This window comes from Channa argus, chromosome 3 (genome assembly GCF_033026475.1).
Source record: "Channa argus isolate prfri chromosome 3, Channa argus male v1.0, whole genome shotgun sequence".
NCBI lineage: Eukaryota > Metazoa > Chordata > Actinopteri > Anabantiformes > Channidae > Channa > Channa argus.
The window spans coordinates 26,151,562-26,174,303 of NC_090199.1; the positions used below are offsets into that span (position 1 = coordinate 26,151,562).

The 22,742-nt window shown below is 40.7% G+C and overlaps 3 protein-coding genes across 7 annotated transcripts; 1 reads left to right on the forward strand and 2 right to left on the reverse strand.

The window, feature by feature from the left end:
- Positions 1 to 1,175: 1,175 nt before the first annotated feature.
- On the reverse strand, positions 1,176 to 4,707 carry c3h17orf67 (chromosome 3 C17orf67 homolog). Its single transcript, XM_067499718.1, has 4 exons — positions 4,549 to 4,707; positions 3,182 to 3,282; positions 2,061 to 2,188; positions 1,176 to 1,398 (listed from the first exon to the last, which is right to left on the reverse strand). The coding sequence occupies exons 1-3, from the start codon at positions 4,601 to 4,603 to the stop codon at positions 2,072 to 2,074; spliced, it is 273 nt and encodes a 90-aa protein (XP_067355819.1). The 5' UTR covers positions 4,604 to 4,707; the 3' UTR covers positions 1,176 to 1,398; positions 2,061 to 2,071.
- A 2,332-nt stretch (positions 4,708 to 7,039) lies between these two features.
- On the forward strand, positions 7,040 to 12,976 carry dgke (diacylglycerol kinase, epsilon). The gene is made up of 11 exons (XM_067498342.1): positions 7,040 to 7,761; positions 8,078 to 8,237; positions 8,355 to 8,474; positions 8,624 to 8,767; positions 8,886 to 9,043; positions 9,287 to 9,335; positions 9,670 to 9,783; positions 9,917 to 9,988; positions 10,346 to 10,473; positions 10,653 to 10,764; positions 11,562 to 12,976. The coding sequence occupies exons 1-11, from the start codon at positions 7,310 to 7,312 to the stop codon at positions 11,781 to 11,783; spliced, it is 1,731 nt and encodes a 576-aa protein (XP_067354443.1). The 5' UTR covers positions 7,040 to 7,309; the 3' UTR covers positions 11,784 to 12,976.
- A 1,465-nt stretch (positions 12,977 to 14,441) lies between these two features.
- LOC137123929 (E3 ubiquitin/ISG15 ligase TRIM25-like) lies at positions 14,442 to 22,521 on the reverse strand. 5 transcript variants are annotated; one of them, XM_067498346.1, is made up of 11 exons: positions 22,369 to 22,521; positions 21,382 to 22,089; positions 20,623 to 20,718; positions 20,280 to 20,513; positions 19,559 to 19,727; positions 19,077 to 19,142; positions 18,582 to 18,785; positions 17,129 to 17,164; positions 16,573 to 16,608; positions 16,099 to 16,114; positions 14,442 to 15,326 (listed from the first exon to the last, which is right to left on the reverse strand). In XM_067498346.1, exons 2-11 carry the CDS (start codon positions 21,976 to 21,978, stop codon positions 15,290 to 15,292), a joined length of 1,491 nt encoding a protein of 496 aa, XP_067354447.1. In that variant the 5' UTR covers positions 21,979 to 22,089; positions 22,369 to 22,521; the 3' UTR covers positions 14,442 to 15,289. The 5 variants fall into 5 exon arrangements, with proteins under 5 accessions (XP_067354447.1, XP_067354444.1, XP_067354446.1 ...); XM_067498343.1 differs by lacking the exon at positions 16,099 to 16,114; XM_067498345.1 differs by lacking the exon at positions 16,099 to 16,114 and having other exon boundaries at positions 21,382 to 22,032; positions 22,369 to 22,465.
- Positions 22,522 to 22,742: the final 221 nt, after the last annotated feature.

Below are 22,742 nucleotides of genomic sequence, written 5' to 3' on the forward strand. Positions count from 1 at the left end.
CGTTGTGTTTTACTGAGTTTTATTACAGGACTCGGCGTTGATCCTTTTAAATCGCCAATATAAACCATGCATGAAGTGCGGATTTTTGTCAAACCTGTAACGCTATAATGTGACCGGATAAGCCACATTATGTCATATGAGTATTATCTTATATCTATAGTATAAATGGCTGATGTGTCTGTTTTAGTTACCTAAAAATTGTATGTATTTTAATTCCAACAAGCCAAATAAAGACAGTAGAAAGAAAGGGCCTCAGGCTTGGCCCGAAAACCCCTAATCTATCTACAGGCCTGCATTCAATAGTGCTCAAGGTTCGGTGATTAAAAGTAAAAAACTAGTTCCTGATTATATAAGATAAGCTGCTAGACATTGGCTGAGTATTTATTTTAATAGCCTCATGCAGAGGAGGCCTTTTTATAGGTTACGTTAAATTTAAAATAATTTAACGATATCGATAAATGACGGAAAATCCTACATTTATTATCTTAGGCCCCAACTGATGCGTTCGTTTTTGTTGTTCTTTGTTATATTTAAAAAGAAACAGTCATTGTATTAATTAATTTACACTAATCTCCGCACAGCAGGATCCATTTCCATATTTCCTGTTTTGCAGTCCCCGTCACTTAAATACAAATGTTAGAATGAGTTTTTAACTAACGAACTAGACAAAAATGTTCTACTTTGGTCTTAAAAATAGGCCTATTTGTTTGGAGTGGAAGTGATCGCGCAGGCGCCTCTTCATGATTTATTCCTGATAAATTGGCTCTATACCTGGACCACCATAGACTGTGTGGGCCGATTTAGAGTCAAAGTCACACACGATTTTTCTTATAAATACAGTCAAATCCCTAAATCAGCACTGATTTTGTGTGGAGAAGCAAAATAAAGCACAGGCTACTGCGTGGAAACCCGTCGGTTAATAACCTGATCCGGGTCTCTCTAAAAAGCGTTTACTGAGCCAAATGTAGAATCACAAATGTGTTAGAAAGGTTCCAAAGTTTAACTAAACCATAACATCATCGATATGGACAAATTCATTCAGAACAGAGGCGGTAAGTCCCTTTAGTTAATGAATAAAACCAGGATCCACGTCAGACAGGTTCAAATCCAACAACTGACAACCTCAGGACTTCTCCTCACAAAATAATAATAATAATGATAATAATAACAGTCAGTGTCATGCATTTAGATTTATTTTTAATTGTAATCACTTTACAAAGTAAGTGATAAATGATAAGCATAAGAAATTAATGCACTTAAAATCAGCAAACTACACAGCTGACCATGACTAATTATTCAGCAGTCATTATATTTCTGCAGAAAGAACTTTTTTTTTTTCCCAATATTTTCACTGGTTCCATGGTCAAGTCAGTCCATGTTGTCACTCCTGGTCCTTCACTGTAAATATAGAAAAGGTAAAGAAACATTTGGGATTAGCAGATAAAATGAAACATAATTGTAAATCCTGCATTTTAGACATCTTTAAGAGGCACTGGAACCATAAAGGCATCAGCAAGACAACCACAGAAACTTGTTGTTTAACTTGGGGTTGCTTAATTAAACTGAATTTAATCAAATAACCCCGTCATACATTTTTATTTATTTTTTTTTTCTATGCAAACAGGACACTGATAATTAATTAAAGTTGAGTAAGTAAGGTTGATTTTAAAAGAAAATGCAAAAATAGTAAAAAAAAAAAAAAAAAACAAGAAGAAGATACAGGCCAGGCTCAGAAACTGTTTTTTCAGGGTTTCTGAGGTTTCCTGTTGTGCCAAACAGTTATGATAAAATCACAAAAAACAGGAAGAGAAATAACACAACAACTGTGAAAAATTACCACGGAAACAAGTAGTCCAGTGTGCAAATGATAAAGCAGATCAACATCTTCAGAAAAAAATGGGATCCAGATTACAGAAGAATCTATTCAGGCCTTTGAAAGCTGTTGTGGTAAACATTTGTTGATTCCTGGGAAGGGATTTTGACCTGTGTTGCTCTCAAATTTAGAGCTGAAAGCTGGTGGTTGTGTCGCTGTGTATGTGCATGAACAGTAAAGTTTCAACCTTTGTCATCTCTAGACAGGTTGTCCATAGTTCCTGTCACAGCGGGGGTAGCAGTGAGGGTTAAGCCAGTGCTCCAGATTGGTCTCCTGGGCCCTCTGATCCAGAACCTGCATGTACAGCAGATGCTCCTGCAAGGAGACTTGCATTATGGAACTGGGAGAAGACAAAGACATGAAAATACACGTACAGTAACAACCGAAGAAACCTGACCGTTGTGGATACGCCTCACTACCCTCATTTGCACAAATGAAAATGAATGCGGAGCGGGGAATCACCATGGCAGAATAAAACTCCACTGACTCAGATCCACTGCATTTATTCTTTCATTTTCGCTGTGGCACTATGACAGCACAATCTGAACGCAGACAGAGCTAAAGAGAGAGAAGCTTGTTACGGCTTGAATTGATGCATTCAGAGCATTACAATGCACAAAGGCATGGAGAGAGATTACTTTATAGGTTCTGCTGCTTAAGTTATTCCCCTCACACCAGAATAGCAACAGAAGAAATTACACAAGTGACACAAAGTCATTTGAATTAAGTGGATCATGTTGTCATTCATTAAAGAGATATCTGATGAATGTGTCTTATTGTGAGCTAAAATATTTAGAATGACACAATTTATTGTAAATGTACAGTAGAAATCGAAAATATGGTCAACTAAAATGACTTTCAATCAATTATTATTGTTCTGCTCAATTTTCAATGTAACTAACATTTTAAAAACTCTAAATATTATGTGATAAAATGATTACAATAACTGTTTTTTTGTACAGTCACTATGTCACTAACTGCTCACCCTGGTATTTAGTGTTACGTTTACACTAAAGGGTGTTGCTTTATGATGTAATTTAAAAAACATAATGAGTAACGACTGTGTCTTTCAGTAACTTATAAATACTCATAACTTGTTCAGACAAATAATAAACACTTGACAACATATTATCCCATAATAACTGAGCTCCACATGTCTTCAATGGGGTTTATTAACTGCCTCTAAATGGATCGTTACGCTTTCTAAAAGGTTGAAATTGGTTGAATTTTTTTTGAATTTTCAGAAAGCTACAGAACTCTGTCTCCACCTATACTGTGTTTGTTCTCATTGCTCTGATTGGACTTTACCCTCATTGGCTCATCAGGGTGGCCGGCCTTCATTGGACGCTCCTGCCTTTTGCTGCGGAGCAGCTGCTTAGCAAAGCTCTCCTTGATGATAGGGTTGGCATCTGAGGGACAGACAATGAGAAGAGATAAATTGTTTACGTCCAATTCTTTTACTGGTGTTGCGAAAGATAAGATTCAATCAAGCTGCTCCACTGGAATGAAAGGAAATAAAAGAAAACTTTTTTTTTTTTTCGGTCTGGTACACGTGAGTGAGTAGTTTCCTCATTTTTGGAATTCTCTCTATAAAAAGCGTTGGAACTAAAACTGTCTGCTCTGACTTTAACCTCTGCCTGAGTTATGTTGTTTTTCTTACGAACATAACAGCTGGCTATTGGCTAACCAGGCCAACATTCCTCTCACTGAAAGCTGTGTTCAGACCCATGAATACAGCTCTCACCAGTATCTGCTACTGGTGGGCTGGGGCTGACCTGAACTGTGGCTGTTTAGCTAGTCCATGTGAGGCTGTTTATTCCCCCAATGCCAGTCCCCAGGGAGCTGCTCTCTCCCACACACACACACACACGTATACACACAGTGTCCTCTGCAGAGCAAGGGCTCTCTGTCTCTGTCTCCCGCTCTCTAAACCCAGGCCTGCATTGAGAGGCAGGGAAAGTAACAAAGTGCCCATTCATCGTCCTCGCTCCCCAGGGAGTCGAGCCCATGCAGCACGTGACCCCAGCAGGCAGCCAGGCTGACTCTCTCTTCCTCTGCTGCCCCAGAGGGAGCTGCTGTGGAAATGAACCCAGCTCTGTCAACATAAGGCCAGGACTGCTGCTGCTGCTGCTGCTGCTGCTGCTGCTGCTGCTGCTGCTGCTGCTGCTACTGTAACGTGGGCCCTTGCAGCAACGTGGCAAAACACTCGCCCACATTCTCAAAGTATCTCATTAAGAAAGAATCATTTTTCGGTTTCAGGAAAGTGAGAAATTTTAAACTTGTGCAAGTTAAAAATAAACCACTTGTGCATAGGAATGAAAATGTTATACTCGTGCAAAAGAAAGGCTGTAAATGCAAAGTAAGAATAATAAAAACACATTATTTCTCTTTTCTCATAGAGCATCTAAATATAGCCATGCCACAAAAGAAATACACCATATTCCATATTCATATTCACCATTTTCATATTCACCATATTCATGCACGAGACCAGAAAATTACCTCCATTATTCATTATTTTCTATGTCGTTATCTGACCTAAATGTATTGACTCATTCACTGTTACAAAAGGGTGCAGAGAATAAAAGGCTATTCTGTACAAATGAAAACTTCCCTCCATAATTCATTGTGACAGCATGCTGTTCTCCTCAGGTAAGTCCTTGAGAATTTCCTACCAATGTGAACAGTCAGCAGGACCAGGCACAGCAAAACCACCACCAGCATCTTCATCTTTTTCACCGTTTTCCTGCAAGAGCCTTTGCTGCTCTGAGGTTCTGTCCACAGTCCAGTGGGGGTGAAGGGGAATATCTCCTCCTCTTCTTCCTGCACGTCACCCAAAATACCTGCCCATGTTACTGAGGAGACATTTACCATAAATCATTACTTATACATTTACTTACATAGAAATATAATTTATAGAGATTTATATAGATCTAAGTTGCAAAATTATTGATGTTGGCAATGTACAGTACCTCCTACTCTACTGAGGTGTACTGAGGTCTACTAAGGCTGGTTAGAGGCTGTCCACTAGATGGTGGTGCACACACATTCTGGTTCTCAGTCCCAGTCCCCAGTCCAGCTCTGCTTGTTTCCCAACTATCCCTGTAAAACCTACTGCTGATTATCTGGATCAGGTGTGTTCAGTCAATCATAAGCTAAAATACACCAATACACTTTGTCTTCCCCGACTTCGCCCTCATCTGATTTGGCATGTTCCAGTTTCCTATTGAGTGAACACATCAGATGCCGGTAGTTGGAGAAGAAGCAGGAGTAGGTCCACTTGAGTTGTAATACTATTAGACGTTTAGCTGTGATGGTGTTGGGACAGTAAATCTGCCAGTAAGTGTCCTCTCAGGTACAGAAAGAAACACTTGTTACATTTTGAATTGAATTGCTTGAGTTCACTGGGTGACACTAGGCTCTGAGGAAAAACCATTAAGAAAGGAGGCTAGAGGGATACATTTCTGTATTATTAGGACTCCAGTAAACCATATGTCTTTCTTCTTCAAGACAAAGAGGTCTGATTGCTTTTAAAATTAAAATGCAATGTCACTGCCGACATCTGTCTAGGCGCCAATATAACATTGTTCGTCATCCTAGGGGCCCTAAACATTTGCCTGCTTTGCCTTTCCTGCAGTATATCTGCAGTAAAACTTTTCACCCAACACAATGAGATAAATACTCTTATTTATCACATTAAAAAAGAGATATGTGATGCACCATCACTCATATTCTATGGCTCTGATGGGATTCCAGCCTCAGAAAATGCCATGATTATGTCATGAGGGGTATTTTGGATTTAGACTAAATGCCTCTGGTATAAACAGATGACATGGAGGTAAAAAAGAGCTGGGTACTAACCAGGCAAAGACAAGATACAACAATGAAAGAAGTGTATTTTTGGAGCTTGGTCCTTATAATTAACTGAGTCCTGTTATGACTCGAACAAATTAGATCATTTCCCAGTTTACCAATTTGCTGTATTTTATTCTCAAAATGATGGTTGAATGTTGAATTCGATTTTCTTCCTAATATTACTGACCACTGATGTTGTAATACACTGATCCTAAAGGTATCATCTAGTTGTATATGTAAAAATCGTTGGATTCAGTTTTTACTTAAGCGCTTAACTGATAATGAATTATAAAAATATATGAAATATACGACCAATTTCTCTTGATAATTCAAGTCGACTGGCGAACGTCAGTGACGACAGAGGGAAAGACGTCACTGTGTGCGTCATTGTTTCCGGTTCTTGCTGCGTTTGTGCATTAGTTCATGCATGAATCTCGAATCCCTTCAGACTATAATAATAATCACCTTGACTGTTTCCTGGGGCATAGAGAGCTTTATTGTCTTAATGTTATTATCAAATACACTATGATGCCAAAGCCCTCACACAGCGCATGCGTGCTACGGAGCAGCGGCCTCAGCTCAGAATCAGAGATGATAAAAACAGTCAGATGATGACTGCTGTTATTTCCGTGTTTGCTTAAACGTCACCCGGAACATTTATAGTGTGTTATTATGTTTTATTTTATGCTTCCAGCCAACTTGTACGTTTTACATTATTACATTTATTTGACATCTCTAGTTACTATTTTCTAAATTGAGAAAATTCTATTGAAATTTGGCTATTAGAGGACTTTGAAAGACAGGGCAAAAAAATAGCATTTTATGGCCCCTTTCCATAGGCAACAGCTTCAATAAGGAGAATTTTACCCTTCAAATGCCTCCGATGTTTCAACATATGAAGGAGATTCATGTAGTAGAACTTCAGTCCCATCAGTCACCTTGCCACCCTTCATTCAGTCCGTTTACTTTGTAACAACTACCTACTTTGGATGCATTTATTATATCTTGCTGATAACATTTTTGTACTTTAGGTAATCCTGTATGTGTACTTCTTATAAAAGTATATCATAATATTTTTTTACTTTTCCTGAAGTTATTTCATTTAGCACAGGCAGAGTCCATTCTACTTACTAACCTTTGGCGCATTATGGCTAATTCTTGTTTACAAACTGTTAAATGCAAATCTTAATTTGTCGTAAAGTATTGTGTTGTGTAATACTGCTAACAGGCCTCCAGGTACATAAAGATTTGAATAGTCTGCACCTTCCTGCTTGTACTGTATGAGCCGGGGGCTCAGTTGAGCGCATGCGCGTTTCCCCACTTGCTGAACGGAATGATCTCGACATTTTAACGCTCTCTGCTGATGCCGCGTTAGCGGGTTAGCTCCTGGGTCCAACGTCACATCGTTGTATTTGTTTTCACGGCTACTTATGGGTGAAACTGTGCGCATTTCAGCTGAAATCAGTGTTTTTAAACATGAGAGTCACGGCGGAAACGTGGCGTGCACCTGGACTCCGGTCAGCACAACTCTCTCAATTTGTCTGATTTCCGCTCATTAGCATCGTCCACAATCGGGCAGCGATGTGCAATGAAGTGGACGAGGCGCAGGACGACTGCGGCTCCCGGGAGGAGTGGAAGCTGCTTTTCTGGACCTCTCTGGCCGTCATCATCCCGGTCATCATCACGCTGTGGTGCAGCGCCCAGCGCTCCAAGCGGAAAACGCACAGGAAGGATTTCTTTCGTAAGAGTAAGCACGGCTGGCACTACACCGACCTGTTCAACAAGCCCACCTACTGCTGCGTTTGTTCCCAGCACATCCTGCAAGGGGCTTTCTGCGACTGCTGCGGCGTGTGCGCCGACGAGCTGTGCCTGCGCCTGGCCGATCGGAGTTTGTCCTGCAAGGAGATCATGGCCCCCGCCAACCCCGATGGAGCCATGGAGCACCGCTGGGTCCGCGGCAACGTCCCTCTCGCCAGCTACTGTGCAGTATGCAAACAGCAGTGTGGGACTCAGCCGAAGCTTTGCGACTTCAGGTAGCGTTGGTGTTGCCACAGGTGCAGGGACGTGTAGACAACGCAGTGTGCGTTCTTTAGACCTGCAGCTGCATTTGGGAATAAAAAGCGATGGTTTTGATGTATCTGCAGCCACAAAGAGCTTAAAGACTCAGTCTGGCAAACAGCTGCTCTATACACAATATTGCACAACAGTCTTTCATGTTAATCTGTCTTTAATTTGCCAAAGTGGACTGCTGCTGTTTCCCAGAGAGCACACTGTCAGACATCAGGCCTTGCTCCGTCCAGCTGCTCCATCCCTGGCTTATTTTCTAATATGTTTGTGTCCTTCCTGCAGGTGTGTGTGGTGTCAGACCACAGTGCACGAGGACTGTATGGACAGCTTGGCAGATGCAGACCAGTGTGACCTGGGCGAGTTCCACAGCCTCATCATCCCTCCTCACTACCTCTACCGTGTAAACAAGCTCCGCCGAAGGCACCCTGAGGAATACCGCAAGGTGCTGAAGATGCCACTGGTTTGTTTGGAGTCACAGTGGGGTCACACTGTGACTTTATGTGGTGGTCATTGAGCAGTTTTATGTGATGGTTGGTGTTTTTTGCTTATCCTTCTGTAGTTGGCATCTTCCTGTGGAAGTGATTGGAGTCCAGTGTTAGTCTTGGCTAACACACGTAGCGGTAACAACATGGGTGGGGTACTGCTGGGAGAATTTCGCACCATCCTCAACCCTGTGCAGGTCAGTCGGTGCAGCTTCTCCTGTTGTGGTTAGACTAGATTTTATAGATTTTTTTAAATACGTGAGCTGAGGGCAGCTCTTATGTTTTCTGCAGGTTAAAAACTAAGACTAAAACTAAGACTAAAAATGTTCTCTCCCCTCTCCTGCAGGTGTTTGACCTTTCTGAGCTGGCACCCTCTAAAGCTCTGCAGCTGTGCACCCTGCTGCCCCCCGGCAGCGTCCGTGTGCTGGTGTGTGGGGGTGATGGCACAGTGGGCTGGGTGCTAGATGCCATTGACACTATGAAGCTAAAGGTGAGACGAGTCTGTCTCTTTGAATTTTATCTTTCTATACTGTCTCCACCTGTGATGCACCATGACTTGCGTGTGCAATATTAATCATGTACCTGCTGCTCCTGTACCTTCCTGTCAGGGCCAAGACCAGTTTATTCCAAGGGTGACCATCCTGCCTCTGGGAACAGGAAATGACCTTTCCAACACTTTGGGCTGGGGTGCCGGCTATGCTGGAGAGATCCCCGTGGAACAAGTTCTCCGAAACATCCTTGATGCAGAAATTGTCAGAATGGACAGGTGGGGTGACAAGTCTGCTTTCAGAGACAAATATTCCTCAATGTTTATGTAAAGAAAATGTCCACATTTGATTGTGCAGTGGTTTTTTGGTTCAAATCAATAAAGGATCTTCTCACATGTTGTCGTCTGTGATAAATTAATAACAGTGTTGTTACATTAGTTATTTAATTTCATGTTCCAGTTTTTGGTTCTTATGTTTCTGCAAATTTTTTATCTTTTATCTCTCTTTTTTTTTTTTTTCAGATGGAAAGTGCAAGTAGCCTCAAAGGGCCTCTACTTTCGTAAACCAAAGGTCAGTTTGAACTCCGTCTTGAGTTGTTCGTTTTACTTTTTGGGTAGTTGGGATGTAGAAGGCCGCAGGATTGTATCCCACCCCATCATGTGTGGCCCTGCCCAGCCACCAAGAGCCACCTTGGTCCCGATCCCGAGCCTGGATAAAATGGGAGGGTTGCGGCAGGAAGGCCATCCGGCGCTATCCGTCGTATCCCAAATCAACCTGCGGTCGCTGTGGCGACTCCTGAAGTGACGAGCCGAAAGCTGTTGATCTTTTAGGCTATGTTGTGTAACCAATGACAGTTGACATTGACACACTAACATATTAGACATATGCTGCACATCCTCCTCAGGTTCTGTCCATGAACAACTACTTCTCAGTGGGACCCGATGCTCTGATGGCCCTCAACTTCCATGCGCACCGCGAGAAGACACCCTCCTTCTTCTCCAACCGCATCATTAACAAGGTGTGTGTTTTTTTTGGGGGGGGGGGTTCGTATAAACTTAAAGCTATTGCCTCTCTCATTGTTTGCTTTGTTGCTTCTTTGTCAGAAGCAAATAGAGACATTTTAGTTAATGCCAACTTTTCTGTTTCCTTAGGCTGTATATTTCCTGTATGGCACCAAAGATTGTTTAGTCCAGGAATGTAAGGATCTGGATAAGAGGATTGAGGTACAGTAGCTTTGTTTATGTAGGATTAAGTGTTTTTTGTTTTTTTTGTGTGGTTTCTGGCTAAGAATCACTGACTTATTCCCTATATTACACACTGGGACACATCCTGCTTCTCACACACAGCTTTTTAGGAGTTTTCACGTTCTGCCTGGCCCTGCTCAGATGACAATGGCCTTTTGTAGGTTATAAAAAGGATTGCAACTAGCTTTCCTGTTTACATGACACTTATGAAATCCGCTTTCCTGGTTACATCATTTCTTAAAATTGAGATGTCTTTAAATTGTCTGCAGACGTTCAGACATTTTGGACAGTTAAGAAAATAAAGTGTGTGTGTCTGTGTGTTCCCTCCTACCGTAGCTGGAGTTGGATGGGGAGAGGGTTGCACTCCCCAGCCTTGAAGGCATCATCGTTTGTAATATTGGCTACTGGGGTGGAGGCTGCAGACTCTGGGAAGGGATGGGAGATAAACCCTGCCCCCCTACACGGTAAGATGTGCGCTGGCATTGGGTTTAAGATAATCGTGACAGTGAGCATTAATTCGTCAGTTTTTCCCGTCATAAACGAGCAGCTTTTGTTAATGTGATGCTGTTGTTACTAAAGTGATTATATCAAGTGCTCCACATTTCCATGGTAACTAACTGTGTTTCCTGTCACTCTCTTGCAGGCTGGATGATGGTCTGCTGGAGGTGATGGGTGTGTTTGGCTCCTTCCACTGTGCTCAGATCCAGGTCAAACTGGCCAACCCTCTGCGGCTGGGACAGGCTCACACTGTCAGGGTGAGGCGATAATGTGCACACGCACATTTACACAGGTCTTCCTCACAGTTTCCTGTTTGCGTCAGTTAGTGGGTTTGGGTAAAGGAAGTGACGGAGTAAAATGAGTTTTTACTGCCCTTTGGCTTATCACAGCACTTAAATCTAATTTGAACTCATCTGATTTAGCATTCGCCATGCTGTGTCCACATGAACTCATTTTGCTTGATTTGTCTCACACCAGCTCGCTCTGTTTCTCAAGTGGTAATCTTTTAAATCCCACTCACGATTTAATGCCCAAGACCAACACTACATGTATTGCACTTTTCAAGGTTGAAATGAAAACATAAATTTAGCCTTTTACAGACCTTCAGTGTCACTTGTGCCCCTATTGTGCAACTGCATGGGGTGTGACAATGGCAGCCACCCCCATTGTTGTGTGTGTGAATGGGTAAATAAGAAGCAAGGCTGTAAAGCTCTTTATAAACAGCCATTTACCATTTACAAATCTACTGGTTAGAATTGATTGGAGCCTACAAGACAAACCCAGGGTAGAAAATAACCCCGTGCACACTCTTGCTAACAGTTCGTAACTTCTTTAGAGCGTTAAATAAAACAAACATTACGCAGAGACATAGTTTTAGGTGGGTGGCAGCAGTCCGTTGTGTTTGGTAAAGGTTGGGTGCTGTTGATTATACTTGTAGCTGTGGAAACAGTTCATCTGGTTTTATGATTCAGGTCAGAAGCATCACTGTGGTACCTGCTGATATTAAAATCCCCTGTAAGACACTTTTGTAAGGTTTGTTACTCTTCCTCTGCAGCTGGTTCTCAAGAGCTCCACGATGCCCATGCAGGTGGACGGGGAGCCGTGGGCACAGGGCCCCTGTACGATCACAATCACCCATAAGACACAGGCCCTCATGCTGTACCACAGTGCAGAGCAGACGGACGATGATGACGAGGATTCCAGCGCCTCAGAGACAGAAAGCCCCGACCCTCACGACTCTCCCAGGGCCCCAGGGCTTGCCTCTGCTCGTGCATAACGCACCACATCACGTGATCTTACATTCTTCTCATCTTAAGCTTCTCACTGCTTTGTTCAGCCCAGTTTCTGTTAATCCTTCATTTGCAATTAGTTGTTCTCCAAGACCTAAATGATGAGAATAGATGTTCACGTGTAATAATTTCAGCTCTTGTCAGAGAGATCACAGGGCTTAGAGAGATTAATTTGGAATTGGGCTTGTGTGAGTTGTTCCACATTCCACATATACTCTAACCCCGAGCTCAGGCAGTTCCCCCTGCACAGAAAGTTCACGAGGAGGAGGGTGTTGTGGAGAAGGTTTGCTGTGTATTTGCACTGATCCCTTGTGCCATAGATATTTATAGTTGACTACACTGTATTTACAGCCGAATGCCCAGTGCAGACCTGCAGGTGTCAGCCATTTTTTTTACAAGTCACCCAGGTTTGATTGACCTAACCCTCTCAAAGCCATATTTCAATCAAACAAATGTTGTAATACAGGAGAGTACTATATTGTTATGTGTCAGGATGATTGTTTATTACTGACATTTTATTGCAGAAAAAGCACAAACAGCAGACACCTTTTGGCAGACAGTCTGCCCTGGTGGGTGTTAAGTGAAATGTCAAACTGCACAAAATATTTGTATCAGACTCCTCAAAGTTGATTGTCTCTCAGTGTCTCCTACATTTTTTTTAATTTTTTCCAGAAGTTCTCTGATTGTCAATGGCGCACAGGTTCTGCTGCGATGTGCTGTCCATCACTGGACTTTAGTGTTTGTTTACTGTGCGATGCACCGTCTTTAGTAGCTCGTCAAACTGCTGGATTGTATTAAGATACAGTTTAAAAATGATATTTCTTTTATTTCTTCTTATATTTCTTATACTTTCCTGTAAAAGGCACTGGAAACAGCTGGATCAGTTGAGGTTTAGTTTGAAAGTATTGCCAAGTTTGAGCTGTTTTTATCAGTGTAAAACCTTTTGCTTTTCCTTTTCTTGTCATTACATCCGTTAACATAGTTTGTATTGCACTGTTTTGTTACTTACACTGACTGAGGTTATATACATGTGATCGTAATGTTGATCTTTAAAGTTAGTGGTCACCGTGATAACTGCTAATAGGGAAAACTGTATGTTTCCCTCCATTGTTTTACGTTAGTCAAGCCAGTCGTCTTGCTTTTTATCATTTGTGCTTTACCCAGTGGTCACCACAAGATGGCAAACTAAAGGCAGTATTTTGTGGAGATGAGTCAGGAGTCACTTGCATGTACTTTTCGTATTACCTGTTGAGATTACCTGTGTCTTTCCTGTGCTCTACATATGTAATGTGTGCAAGAGGTCATTTCTGTTCCTGTGTGTAGAGTAGCGTTGCTCTGGGGGAAATTGATTTTGGTGGTCCTGTTTCTCGCAGACGCCTGTCCTCACAGCCATATCAGAAAAGTCCACAGAATGTAAGTGTGTGCTTTCTTATGAACCTGAAGCCAACTTGCTCATAAGGCTAAACGGGGATCAGTTTTTAGCTGCGTGATGCCTATGCTTTTGGAATATGCACTTTCTTTGCAGGTAACCAAGGCTCATGGTTATTTACTGTCTGTTTGGTGAATGTTGTCTTGCTCAAGGAGACCTGTGTGACCTTTATCCATGTTTACCCGAGTTTTGTGTGTGTGTGTGTGTGTGTGTGTGTGTGCGTGTGTGTGCTGTTGTGCTGCACTGAATTTGATTTAATGTGACTGGTGTTTTGTTGGCAGGTTGTTAGAAACACTAGCAACATGGCTCTAGTTCAAAACTGTTAACTTTGCTTATTACACAATTATGATAATTCCCAAGAGAAATAACCTTCATCATTTAGCTGATCCTAACATTTTGTATCTTATTTGTGCATGTCAAACATGTTAGTTAATGACATGATACACCTACAAAACTGACCGAACGTCTCTCTAGTTTCTGCAGTACACGACAGCAACATGGTTGTGCGCAAACAATCATAAAGCTGTAGAAATGAATATTATTAGATGGAAAATGAAATGGGCTAACAGCTATTGATGACTGCAGAGAAAAATAAAAGAAATAAATCAAATAAATGCCATATTGTCATGTTTCTGTTGATGGTGTGTTTAGTCAGCATGTGAACTTTATATGGCACGAACAGATAAAACCTGGAGTTATGTTCTCAAGAAATAAATTCCAAAACCATGCACGTTGCCACAAAGTGAGATCAGTTAGTGATGCAGCTATTTTTGGGCTAAATTCTTGTTTTGTGTTACCACAAAGCAGACTCAGTCTCAGTCAAAGCATTGTTGACCCCGTGCTGCTGGGCAGAGCTGTTTGCAAGCAGGATCGGATTTCAACAGCTCAACCACTAACAAATCATATCACTGGAAAGAGCCATCACTCCTACTGAATCCCAGGAAGCACAAAACCATTCACAATCATTATAAAGAGCAATAGATACTTTCAGTAACTACATTCTGATTATGGCCTAATGTTCACTGCTGTAATAGTTTGTCCTACTGTACTAGTGGCTCCAGTTTTACACCATGCAACACATTTGTTTCATGGTGTATAATAAATACACCAATAGTTGCTATTTTTTACTTGTTTTATTGTAAGTAATGGTGTTATATTGAATGCATCCAGCTCATTGTTTGTTAAACCTTGCAAGATATAGTGTGTGTATAGACTCCATTGGATTCAAACTACGTCCGATAGTGATCCTCGTGTTTTATTGTGTTGTGTGTGCTAAGTTTTTCATTATCAACAATATATAGTTAATATTTGGATATGAAAATTAACATAACCCTGAAAGCTTTTAAGAATGTGCAGAAAACTATTTTGACAACGATATGATCCTAAGAGAAATTAAATTGCAAGGAAACTCAGAAACATTTATTAGATCCTGAGTTGCTGTTTACAAAAATGCTAGTAAACAGGGCTTCATGAATATCCTAAGACAAGTGACACAACCTGATCTCTTCAATTTGAAAACATGCCCATAAAATATTTTCATACATAAACTATGTGTCTCAGTGTTTTACTTCATTTAATAAACTGCTGTAATGATCCCTGGTCAAAGGAGCCATGTACTTCTGTAGGGTAGAATGAAACCATCAGTGTTATCAGTGTTTTGGAATAGGTTAATCTTTTACCAATATAAACACGGAGCACAAGAGATCGGAATATTGAATATAGTGGTCATTTTCAAGCAAATTTCTAGCTCTCAGTTTTTACAACATCTCATCAATAATATTCGCACAGGGTACATCCACAGATGTCATTATTGTACAGCTGACTGGCTCCACATTTGTGTGTGAGCACTGTTAAAGCAATGCTTAGGTCCTTCCCATAATGTGTCATTGACTGCTAATCTCCATTTCTATGATGCACTAGTCTCACGTTCCAATGTTGGGTCCAGACTGCAGATGCAACTATTTGTTTTTCTTTTTTTGCTGTGGATGGTGTGTAGTTCACTTCGCCGAAGGAGGGTGGCTTTTGGGTTTATCTTTCTTGGCTGATCCTTGTGTACCGGGTTTATTACCACTTGGAGCACTGGGTTGTTTTTTGTCTTGGTCTGAATAAAAACATACAAAACATTAATTAGTAGTTTTAAAACTTCTGTAGGAGAAATCGACCACTTGCCAAACAATATTATACAGTACATTCAGAAAGTTTTCAGACGCCTCTCTTTTTAAAATGTTATGTTACTACAATCATTCAAACACTTTTCTTTTCCTCATTAGTCTATACTCTACCCCATAATGACAAAGTGAAAAAAGAATTTAACAGTTTTGTAAATGTATTAAGAAAAAACTGAAATATTACATGTACATAAGTATTAAGACCATTTGCAACAAAGCTATAAAATTTAGCTCAGGTGCCTCCCGTGAATATTGTTAAGATGTCTCTACACCTTGATTGGAGTCCATCTGTGGTAAATGAAATTAATTGGACATAATTTGGAAAGGCACAGTCCTCTCTATAGAAGGCCTCACAGCTGACAATGCAGACTGTTTCACAGCAAAAGCCATGAGGTCAAAGGAGCTGCCTGCAAAACTCAGACACAGGATTGTTGCAAAACATTCTGCTGCACTGCAAGCTCCCAAGAGCAGTGGCCTGGGAAATTCTCAAATGAAAGGAGCCTGGCACAACCTGGTCTCTCCCAAGAGGTGGTTGCCCGGCTTTATTGCAGAGGGGCTAGACGAAAGCTTCTCCTCAGTGCTGCTCCCTGGAGCAAAAAAGTACCTGAGTGACTCTGATTGTGAGGAATAAGATTTTCTGGTCTGATAAAACCAAGATTGAATTGATGGCCTCGTGTCCAGAGAGAACCAGCCACCGTTCATCACCTGCATAACACCATCCCTACAGTAGGGCATAGTGGTGGCAGCAACAAAAGTGAAAAAAGTGAAGAGGGTGTGAATACTTTCTGAATGCACTGTATGTTTTCTGAAATGATGCACTCTGTGCTCAAACTGAATTGAACTCTGCCAAGCTCAAGCATCACTGTGAGAACATTGAAATTTTTACCTATAACAACTCATTCTGAGAATTTGTTTAACCTAAGAGATTTTAAAGCTTTAAGTTTAGCATCAAAGTAACACTGAAAGAAGCAAACCATTCAATTTAATGCTTTGACAAGCTGCTTCTTATTTGACAAATTGTAGTATGTTGTAAGAATCCATGTCTGGATTTATTATAAAAGTCTGAGAAACAAAAATGTAGACTAGTCATACTGTGCTACAATGTACAGAATGACAACAACAAAAACATTAATGAAATTATTTCAATATGCAAAACAACTGAAGATGTAAATGACGTACTGTGGGGGCTCTGGTGACTGGTATCACTTTTCTTTGCTAAAGATATGGAAAAAATGAAAACACGTTTAAAGTCATGAAACATTTCGCGATTTCAATAAATGCTGTAATGTTTTGTGAAATGTAAATGAAAGACATTGCATTGATTTGAAACACGCTTTTAGCTGAAATCTTTTTGTTTTACTTTCGGAATTAAAGCATCTCATCTCCTCAGATCCCAAACATTGTCAAAAGTTATGATGCATCACAGTGGTAAACATGCCCTCGTCTAACCTTTTTTTTTTTCAAATGTATTGCTGCCATTAAATTGAAAATGCGGATATTTTTTTTTTTTTTTTTATTTCCCAATCAACATTTGATGTTGTCTGTGTTGGTTGCAAATGATTAGTAGATCATTTCATTCTCTTCATTTACATTTTATAGTGTCCCAACGTTTCTAAAAATGCAGTTTGTTAAAACTGTAACATCAATAAATCCATAAATCTGGATTTATATCCAGATTGCATGAACAACAAATTACTTTTCAATACGAGAAACAAAAAAAATGTAAACGACTTACCCAGGGGGGTCTTGTGACTCGTATAACTTTTCTTGTCTAAAGATATGGAAAAAATGAAACATCATGTCAAGTCATGAAACATTTGTTTTACGGTAAAACAAGGAAACCAGCTTTACTAGTCTTTTTACAAACCCAATTTCCAGAAATGCTGTAATTTTGTGTGAAATGTTAAATAGCACATATTATGGACAAAATGTGGAAATGCTGATTTCCTATCCCCTGCAGTGATCATCATTGCTGTAACTCCACTGCTGTCCTGTAGACAAATGGGTGCAACAACCATGATACATGGTAATGAAATCAAGCTTCGCAACACGTTTATCTGAGGAGCTCAGGAGCTTCCAGGAATCAATCCACAGGTCAAACCCCTAACCTCATACCTGCAGCTCTGCGAAAATATACGGTCAATTTAAAAACTTTCAAACTGCTTTATACTTCACATATGAACTTGACATTTCAAACACATACTGTGGATGCATAATAGATTCTGATCTTTTTCATATTAGCCACGCGTAATAATTTTCTAACAATGTGTTTAGCAGCTGTGCACCGCCTTTTAACAGAGAGTCACATGGAAACTTTCCAAAAATAACATACTGGTTTATGTGTTCATGAATCACCAAAATCACGGTAACACCCAAGTCAAACAATTTTCAGTTCATAATAGAACAAGTTTATTTTCATGGCTAATGGTATAACTGGACCTTTAACCTCTACTAAAAAGAAGCACCTCTCTAACCTCTGCTGCCTCAAAAGCTGGAAGGTTGCGGGTTCACATCCCCGAATAACCAAGGTCTCTGTCTGCAGTTTTAACGTTTTCCCTGTGCTTGCATGGGTTTCCTCCAGCTACTTCGCTTTCCTCCCACAGTCCAAAGACATGCACGTTAGGCTAAGTAGGCTAAGATAACTCTATCACTCTGTGTGTGATAATGGATGGATGGATTGATGGACCACACAATGAAGAAAACAGGTGGATGGAGCCAGAATGAGGCTATGATGTTAGTCATTTCTCCACTTGTAGGATGTAAAACCCACTTTAGATTTCAGATGCTTCAAGTTACCCAGTTTGTTTGTATACTGCAACCTTTGTATGCTAACAGTAACTTCAGATCAAGCTGAAACTACAGATTTATACTTTAAACTGGTGTATAACAAACTAATTTTGGTCAATATGGTGAAACAGTATGTATTGGGCCTGTTTGTTGGTATTAGACAGATGTACCATACATTTCTGTATAAAGTGCTTATAACTACAAAAACAATTACTTTTCTCATATCTGGTAGAAAACTGCAATTGGCTGCTGGTTGGCAAGTTTATTTGCAGTGGCTTACATCAGTCACTGCTTATCCTTTTGGAGCACATTCTATATGCCATTATATTCACAAGATAGGGAACAGCCCAAAGGAAAAGAAGAAGAAGATTCATATTGTATAAATTATGTTTTCATCGTACCCATTCTTTGTCTTGCCATAAATGGAGGAGCCATGTGATATCCTGGTGGTGGACCTTGTGCAAACCGCGATGGATTCCAGCCTGCCTGTGAGCCCATACAGGGGAAAAAAGGCACAGGAATTGGCTGGAAGTATGACGGGATAGGAGGACCACTTGGACAATAGGGTCTGGGCTGCCTTTTCTGCTCTGGAGGTAGTTGTTGTACTAAAATAAAAATTAAAAAGACAGGCATTTTATCACATTGTAGGTGACAAAGGTAGGTGTCATAACATGCTTTTTAAATAGTTTTACTACATTTCCTCCCTATTAAGCATGTATGTACTTGACTGTAATGCACTTTATTATCAAAGTTTTTTTGATAATCAGTTTGCATGCTGAAAATTGTAAATCAACAATTTTTTTTAATCGTACAAAAAGGCAGATATTTTCAGATATTTATAGATACACATACATGTTTTATTTGCTACAATAATACCTTTATAGAGATTAACATACCAGATTCTTGCTGAGATCCAGTACTTTTAGGACTTGCTGGCTCTGAGAGAGGAACTGGTTTCTCACCTGTCAATGGTAAATAGTAAATATTCTGTATTTATAGAGTAGGTCTCTTTTCAGTTTCCCTCTCATTCTTACTGACTCTCGCTGACGCTCACACACACACACACACAGATTGCAGAACAGAATGCTACAACTGATTTGAATTTCAGTGTTTTGTGCATTATATTAACAGATGTGAACAGGAGGAACTGGTGATCAAACCATGTGTCTTGCATTGAGGAGGTTAAAGCCACTTACCAGAACCAGATACATGGAAGAATACAATTTTTGTACACTGAGAAATAACAAAACAGCCTTAATAGAGTCCACATCTGGTTTTAATTTCTAGAACATTACTCACCACGAAAACTTTCAAGCTTCCCAGACACATGACTGTCCTCATGTAATATTGCCCACTAAAAATGTAGCTGCCCATTTACCGGGTTTAACTATTGGTAGTCTGGCCTCAACAGGTTGTTTACAGATGTCTGTCAGCTGCTCCTTTAATTCACGAGCAAAGGCCTGCGTGGCTGCCACCTTACTGGTGTCCAGGTTGATTCGAGGCACGTGAGGTTCAAACTTTGCAACTTTAGGCAACTCAAATGATGCCTGAGAGAAACAAAAAAAGAAAAACAGTTTTAACTTAAAGTGTTCTTCCAACTGAAGTCATGCACGATATCCAGTGGCTGTTACACTAAACTGAGTGATCTTTAAGTTAAAAAAAAATATGAACTTAAAATTTCAATTAACAGTCATTTTAAGAAAAAGATGTTATTAAAATGAAAAGAAAGAGAAAATGCTTGTGATAATATCCAACAGTCCATGTGGATGTATTCTAATTTCTTGTTTTATTTTATAGCAATCAAAAACCCAAAGGTCATTCATTCGTTCTCATATATATATATATATATATATATATATATAATGGAAAAATGCATCGAATATGCGCATCTGAAAAGCTTGAACCGAACGCTCTTGTATGTTTCTGCTTGGAAATGACTAAAATGATATTTTGTTCAATCCAAATAGTGGTATATTCATTTTCTGACTAATCGTTGCACAGTAACGATCATAAACTGCTGTTCATACTGCTGTTAAACAATCCGACTAGTCTGTGTGTATAAGTGTATAAAATATGAGATCGACGTTTATCACTTCCACCTGCAGAAAGCCCAGGGTTTGGGACTGACTCAGCACACCGTTGATATTTTCTCTGGCTTTTGTCATCGTCTCCGTGTTGTCAGTTAACCTCTTAACGAGCTCCCGGAGCTTCGTCTGTCCGATCTCCAGCTCGCGGTCCACCGTGATTTGGGCGTCGCGTTCGTCCTGGGCCAACATGTTCCGCATCTGCTGATACACAGCTGCCACCGCCGCCTTCCTTTTGCTCGCTTCGTCCTGGGCAAGGACCAGGAGAGGAGCCATAGATAAACGCACAAGAAAAACGGATTTGTTTGTAATGATCTATTTCTTGTTGGTAACAGTTCTTTTAATGTTTGGAAATTACCTTCAGCTTGGTCTGTGTGTCATTCATGTGAAGCATCGCCCTCTCAGTCTTTTCAATCTTCCCGACCAGCAACGCAACTTTGTCTCTGAATTCAGACTAAGGCAGAAACAGAGTAGCTATAATATAATAACAGATATTTTTGTACAGTCAAAGACTCCATCCCGTGGCATATTTTGGTATGTTGCTCAAATGTAACGTTACTTCTAACACTGTCTAGAGTAAAAGTCTTGAAGGACACACACATTTCTATCTGATCAGGTTAATAACCTCAAGACAACCGTTTGCCCTTTTGCACCCTGCCTTCACTCAACAGTAACGTTAGCTACTGTATGAGCACATAACTAGCTTAGTTTAGCGCAGAAACAGGAGAAGGCAAGTAACAAATAACACCTTCCGGCTGCTCTTTAATTAATGTTGCCATTAATTAGCACTTTAAATAATTAACACATATGGCTACCCGTTCCCCTCTTTATGCTAAGCTAACTACTGTGTACACTATAAACCTATTTGATGTTTGCGTAGCACGAGAGTAGCATCTGTCTTCTCGTGGGAGTTTTAGCAGACAAATATACCTCTAAATATGTTTATTGGTTTTAATCTGCTTGTGTAGCACTTTGAGATTTGTTCACAAGTCTAAAGTGCTTTATAAATAAAATGTATTATTATTAAATAGAACTTTTTTTTAACTATATAAAACCAATTAGCCTGTAATATCATAGTCTCGGTGTCTTCCACTGGTGTGACCAGAGACAAACACACCTCCTTCAGGTTCCTCTGCTCCTCAGGAGACATGAAGGAACAGCCTTTGTGGACTTGCTGCAGGCAGAGGCTGCAGATCAGGCGGCCATGTTGACCACAGAAGAGGTCCATCACCTTGTGGTGGTCCGGGCAGATGCGCTCAAACAGGTCTCCGACGGGCTCAGTCAGCTGGTGGACACTGAAGTTTGGATTTTCGCGGTGAGGCCGCAGGTGCTCCTCACAGTAAGAAGCCATGCAGGTGAGGCAGGTCTGGGACGCCACTGCTTCCATACATGCATCACAGCGAATGACATCCTTTTTCTCGACTTTGTCCTCCTCTCTGGACAGGCTGCTCTCGATCTTGTTGGACCTCAGGGTGAAGGTCTCCACCACGGTGCTGAGGACCGTGTTCTTCTTCAGGTCCGGTTTGGTTGGAAAGTGGGTTCGACACTGAGGACAGCTGTACGAGTCCTTCCAGGTGGCGAGGAGACAGTCCTGGCAGAAGTTGTGTCCGCAGGGAGTAGTCACGGGACAGTCAAAGGTACTGAGACAGATGCTGCAGGTCAACTCATCCTCCAGACTCATCAGAGAAAACAGAGCATCGTCCACTTCGGCCATAGTGAAAAAACGAAACGAAACTGGTCAAACGAAGCAGCTCCTTACTGCAGCAGCCTGGAGGAGGAGGAGGAGGAAGAGGAAGGCCCGGTCCTGTAAATTGGTCACTCCGTGCTGCAGTGTGGGATATTTAATAAATAATGAACGCACTTGATAAACTACTGTAATTTGTAATAAGTTGTTAAAAATATATAACATCGCAGCATATCGTAACCTAGAGCTAAAGTTAAAATAGCCTAAAGTTAGAAAAACCCGAAGGTATCGTCAGCTAACACCAGAATTTCTAATGGTAATTCACCCTCAACCATTTCAACAAACGGGAAAGTTACTGCCAAACTACACACGGTGCCAATCTGCGAGAACGAGAATTCCCTTTAAAATGCCTTCACCTACCTTGGACACGTACAAGCGCGTGACGTAGTCTTGACTAAGTTGCCTGTTGCGAGACATCCCATGACTCTGTCTCCCTGTAGCCCCGCTCCGTCTCTGTGCGCCTGTGCACACGCTTTTATTGTAGTTCAGCATGACGTCAATGTGGTTGGTGCTCACAAGAATCTTTAAGACTTAATAAAAGAAGCCAGGGAATGAAAAGTAACGTCGAAACACAATCATTATCTGCTAAGCACATACAGCAAGCTAATGACTACAGAATAAAAGCTGAATGAGAATCAGTTATTAGCTGCATAATAATTATCTGCTGAATACTGATGCTGCCTTCTGTAGATGAAACCAAGAAAAGCATATACCAGAAATTTCTGATCTTCTAA

Bases quoted from the DNA above. Each gene is read 5' to 3' on its own strand.
- LOC137123929 (XM_067498343.1), bottom strand. From the start codon at position 21,978: ATGGCCGAAGTGGACGATGCTCTGTTTTCTCTGATGAGTCTGGAGGAT. The intron at 19,728-20,279 runs GTGGAAGTGATA...TGTTTCTCTCAG, and splicing joins AAACCCTGGGCTTTCTGCAG to GCATCATTTGAGTTGCCTAA. The intron at 17,165-18,581 runs GTACGATGAAAA...CCATATCTTTAG, and splicing joins TATGGCAAGACAAAGAATGG to ACAAGAAAAGTTATACGAGT.
- c3h17orf67 (XM_067499718.1), bottom strand. From the start codon at position 4,603: ATGAAGATGCTGGTGGTGGTTTTGCTGTGCCTGGTCCTGCTGACTGTT. The intron at 3,283-4,548 runs GTAGGAAATTCT...TCTGTCCCTCAG, and splicing joins CCTGCTGACTGTTCACATTG to ATGCCAACCCTATCATCAAG. The intron at 2,189-3,181 runs GTAAAGTCCAAT...GTCTCCTTGCAG, and splicing joins ACCCTGATGAGCCAATGAGG to GAGCATCTGCTGTACATGCA.
- dgke (XM_067498342.1), top strand. From the start codon at position 7,310: ATGTGCAATGAAGTGGACGAGGCGCAGGACGACTGCGGCTCCCGGGAG. The intron at 9,044-9,286 runs GTGGGGTGACAA...TTTTTTTTTCAG, and splicing joins GAAATTGTCAGAATGGACAG to ATGGAAAGTGCAAGTAGCCT. The intron at 9,784-9,916 runs GTGTGTGTTTTT...CTGTTTCCTTAG, and splicing joins CCAACCGCATCATTAACAAG to GCTGTATATTTCCTGTATGG.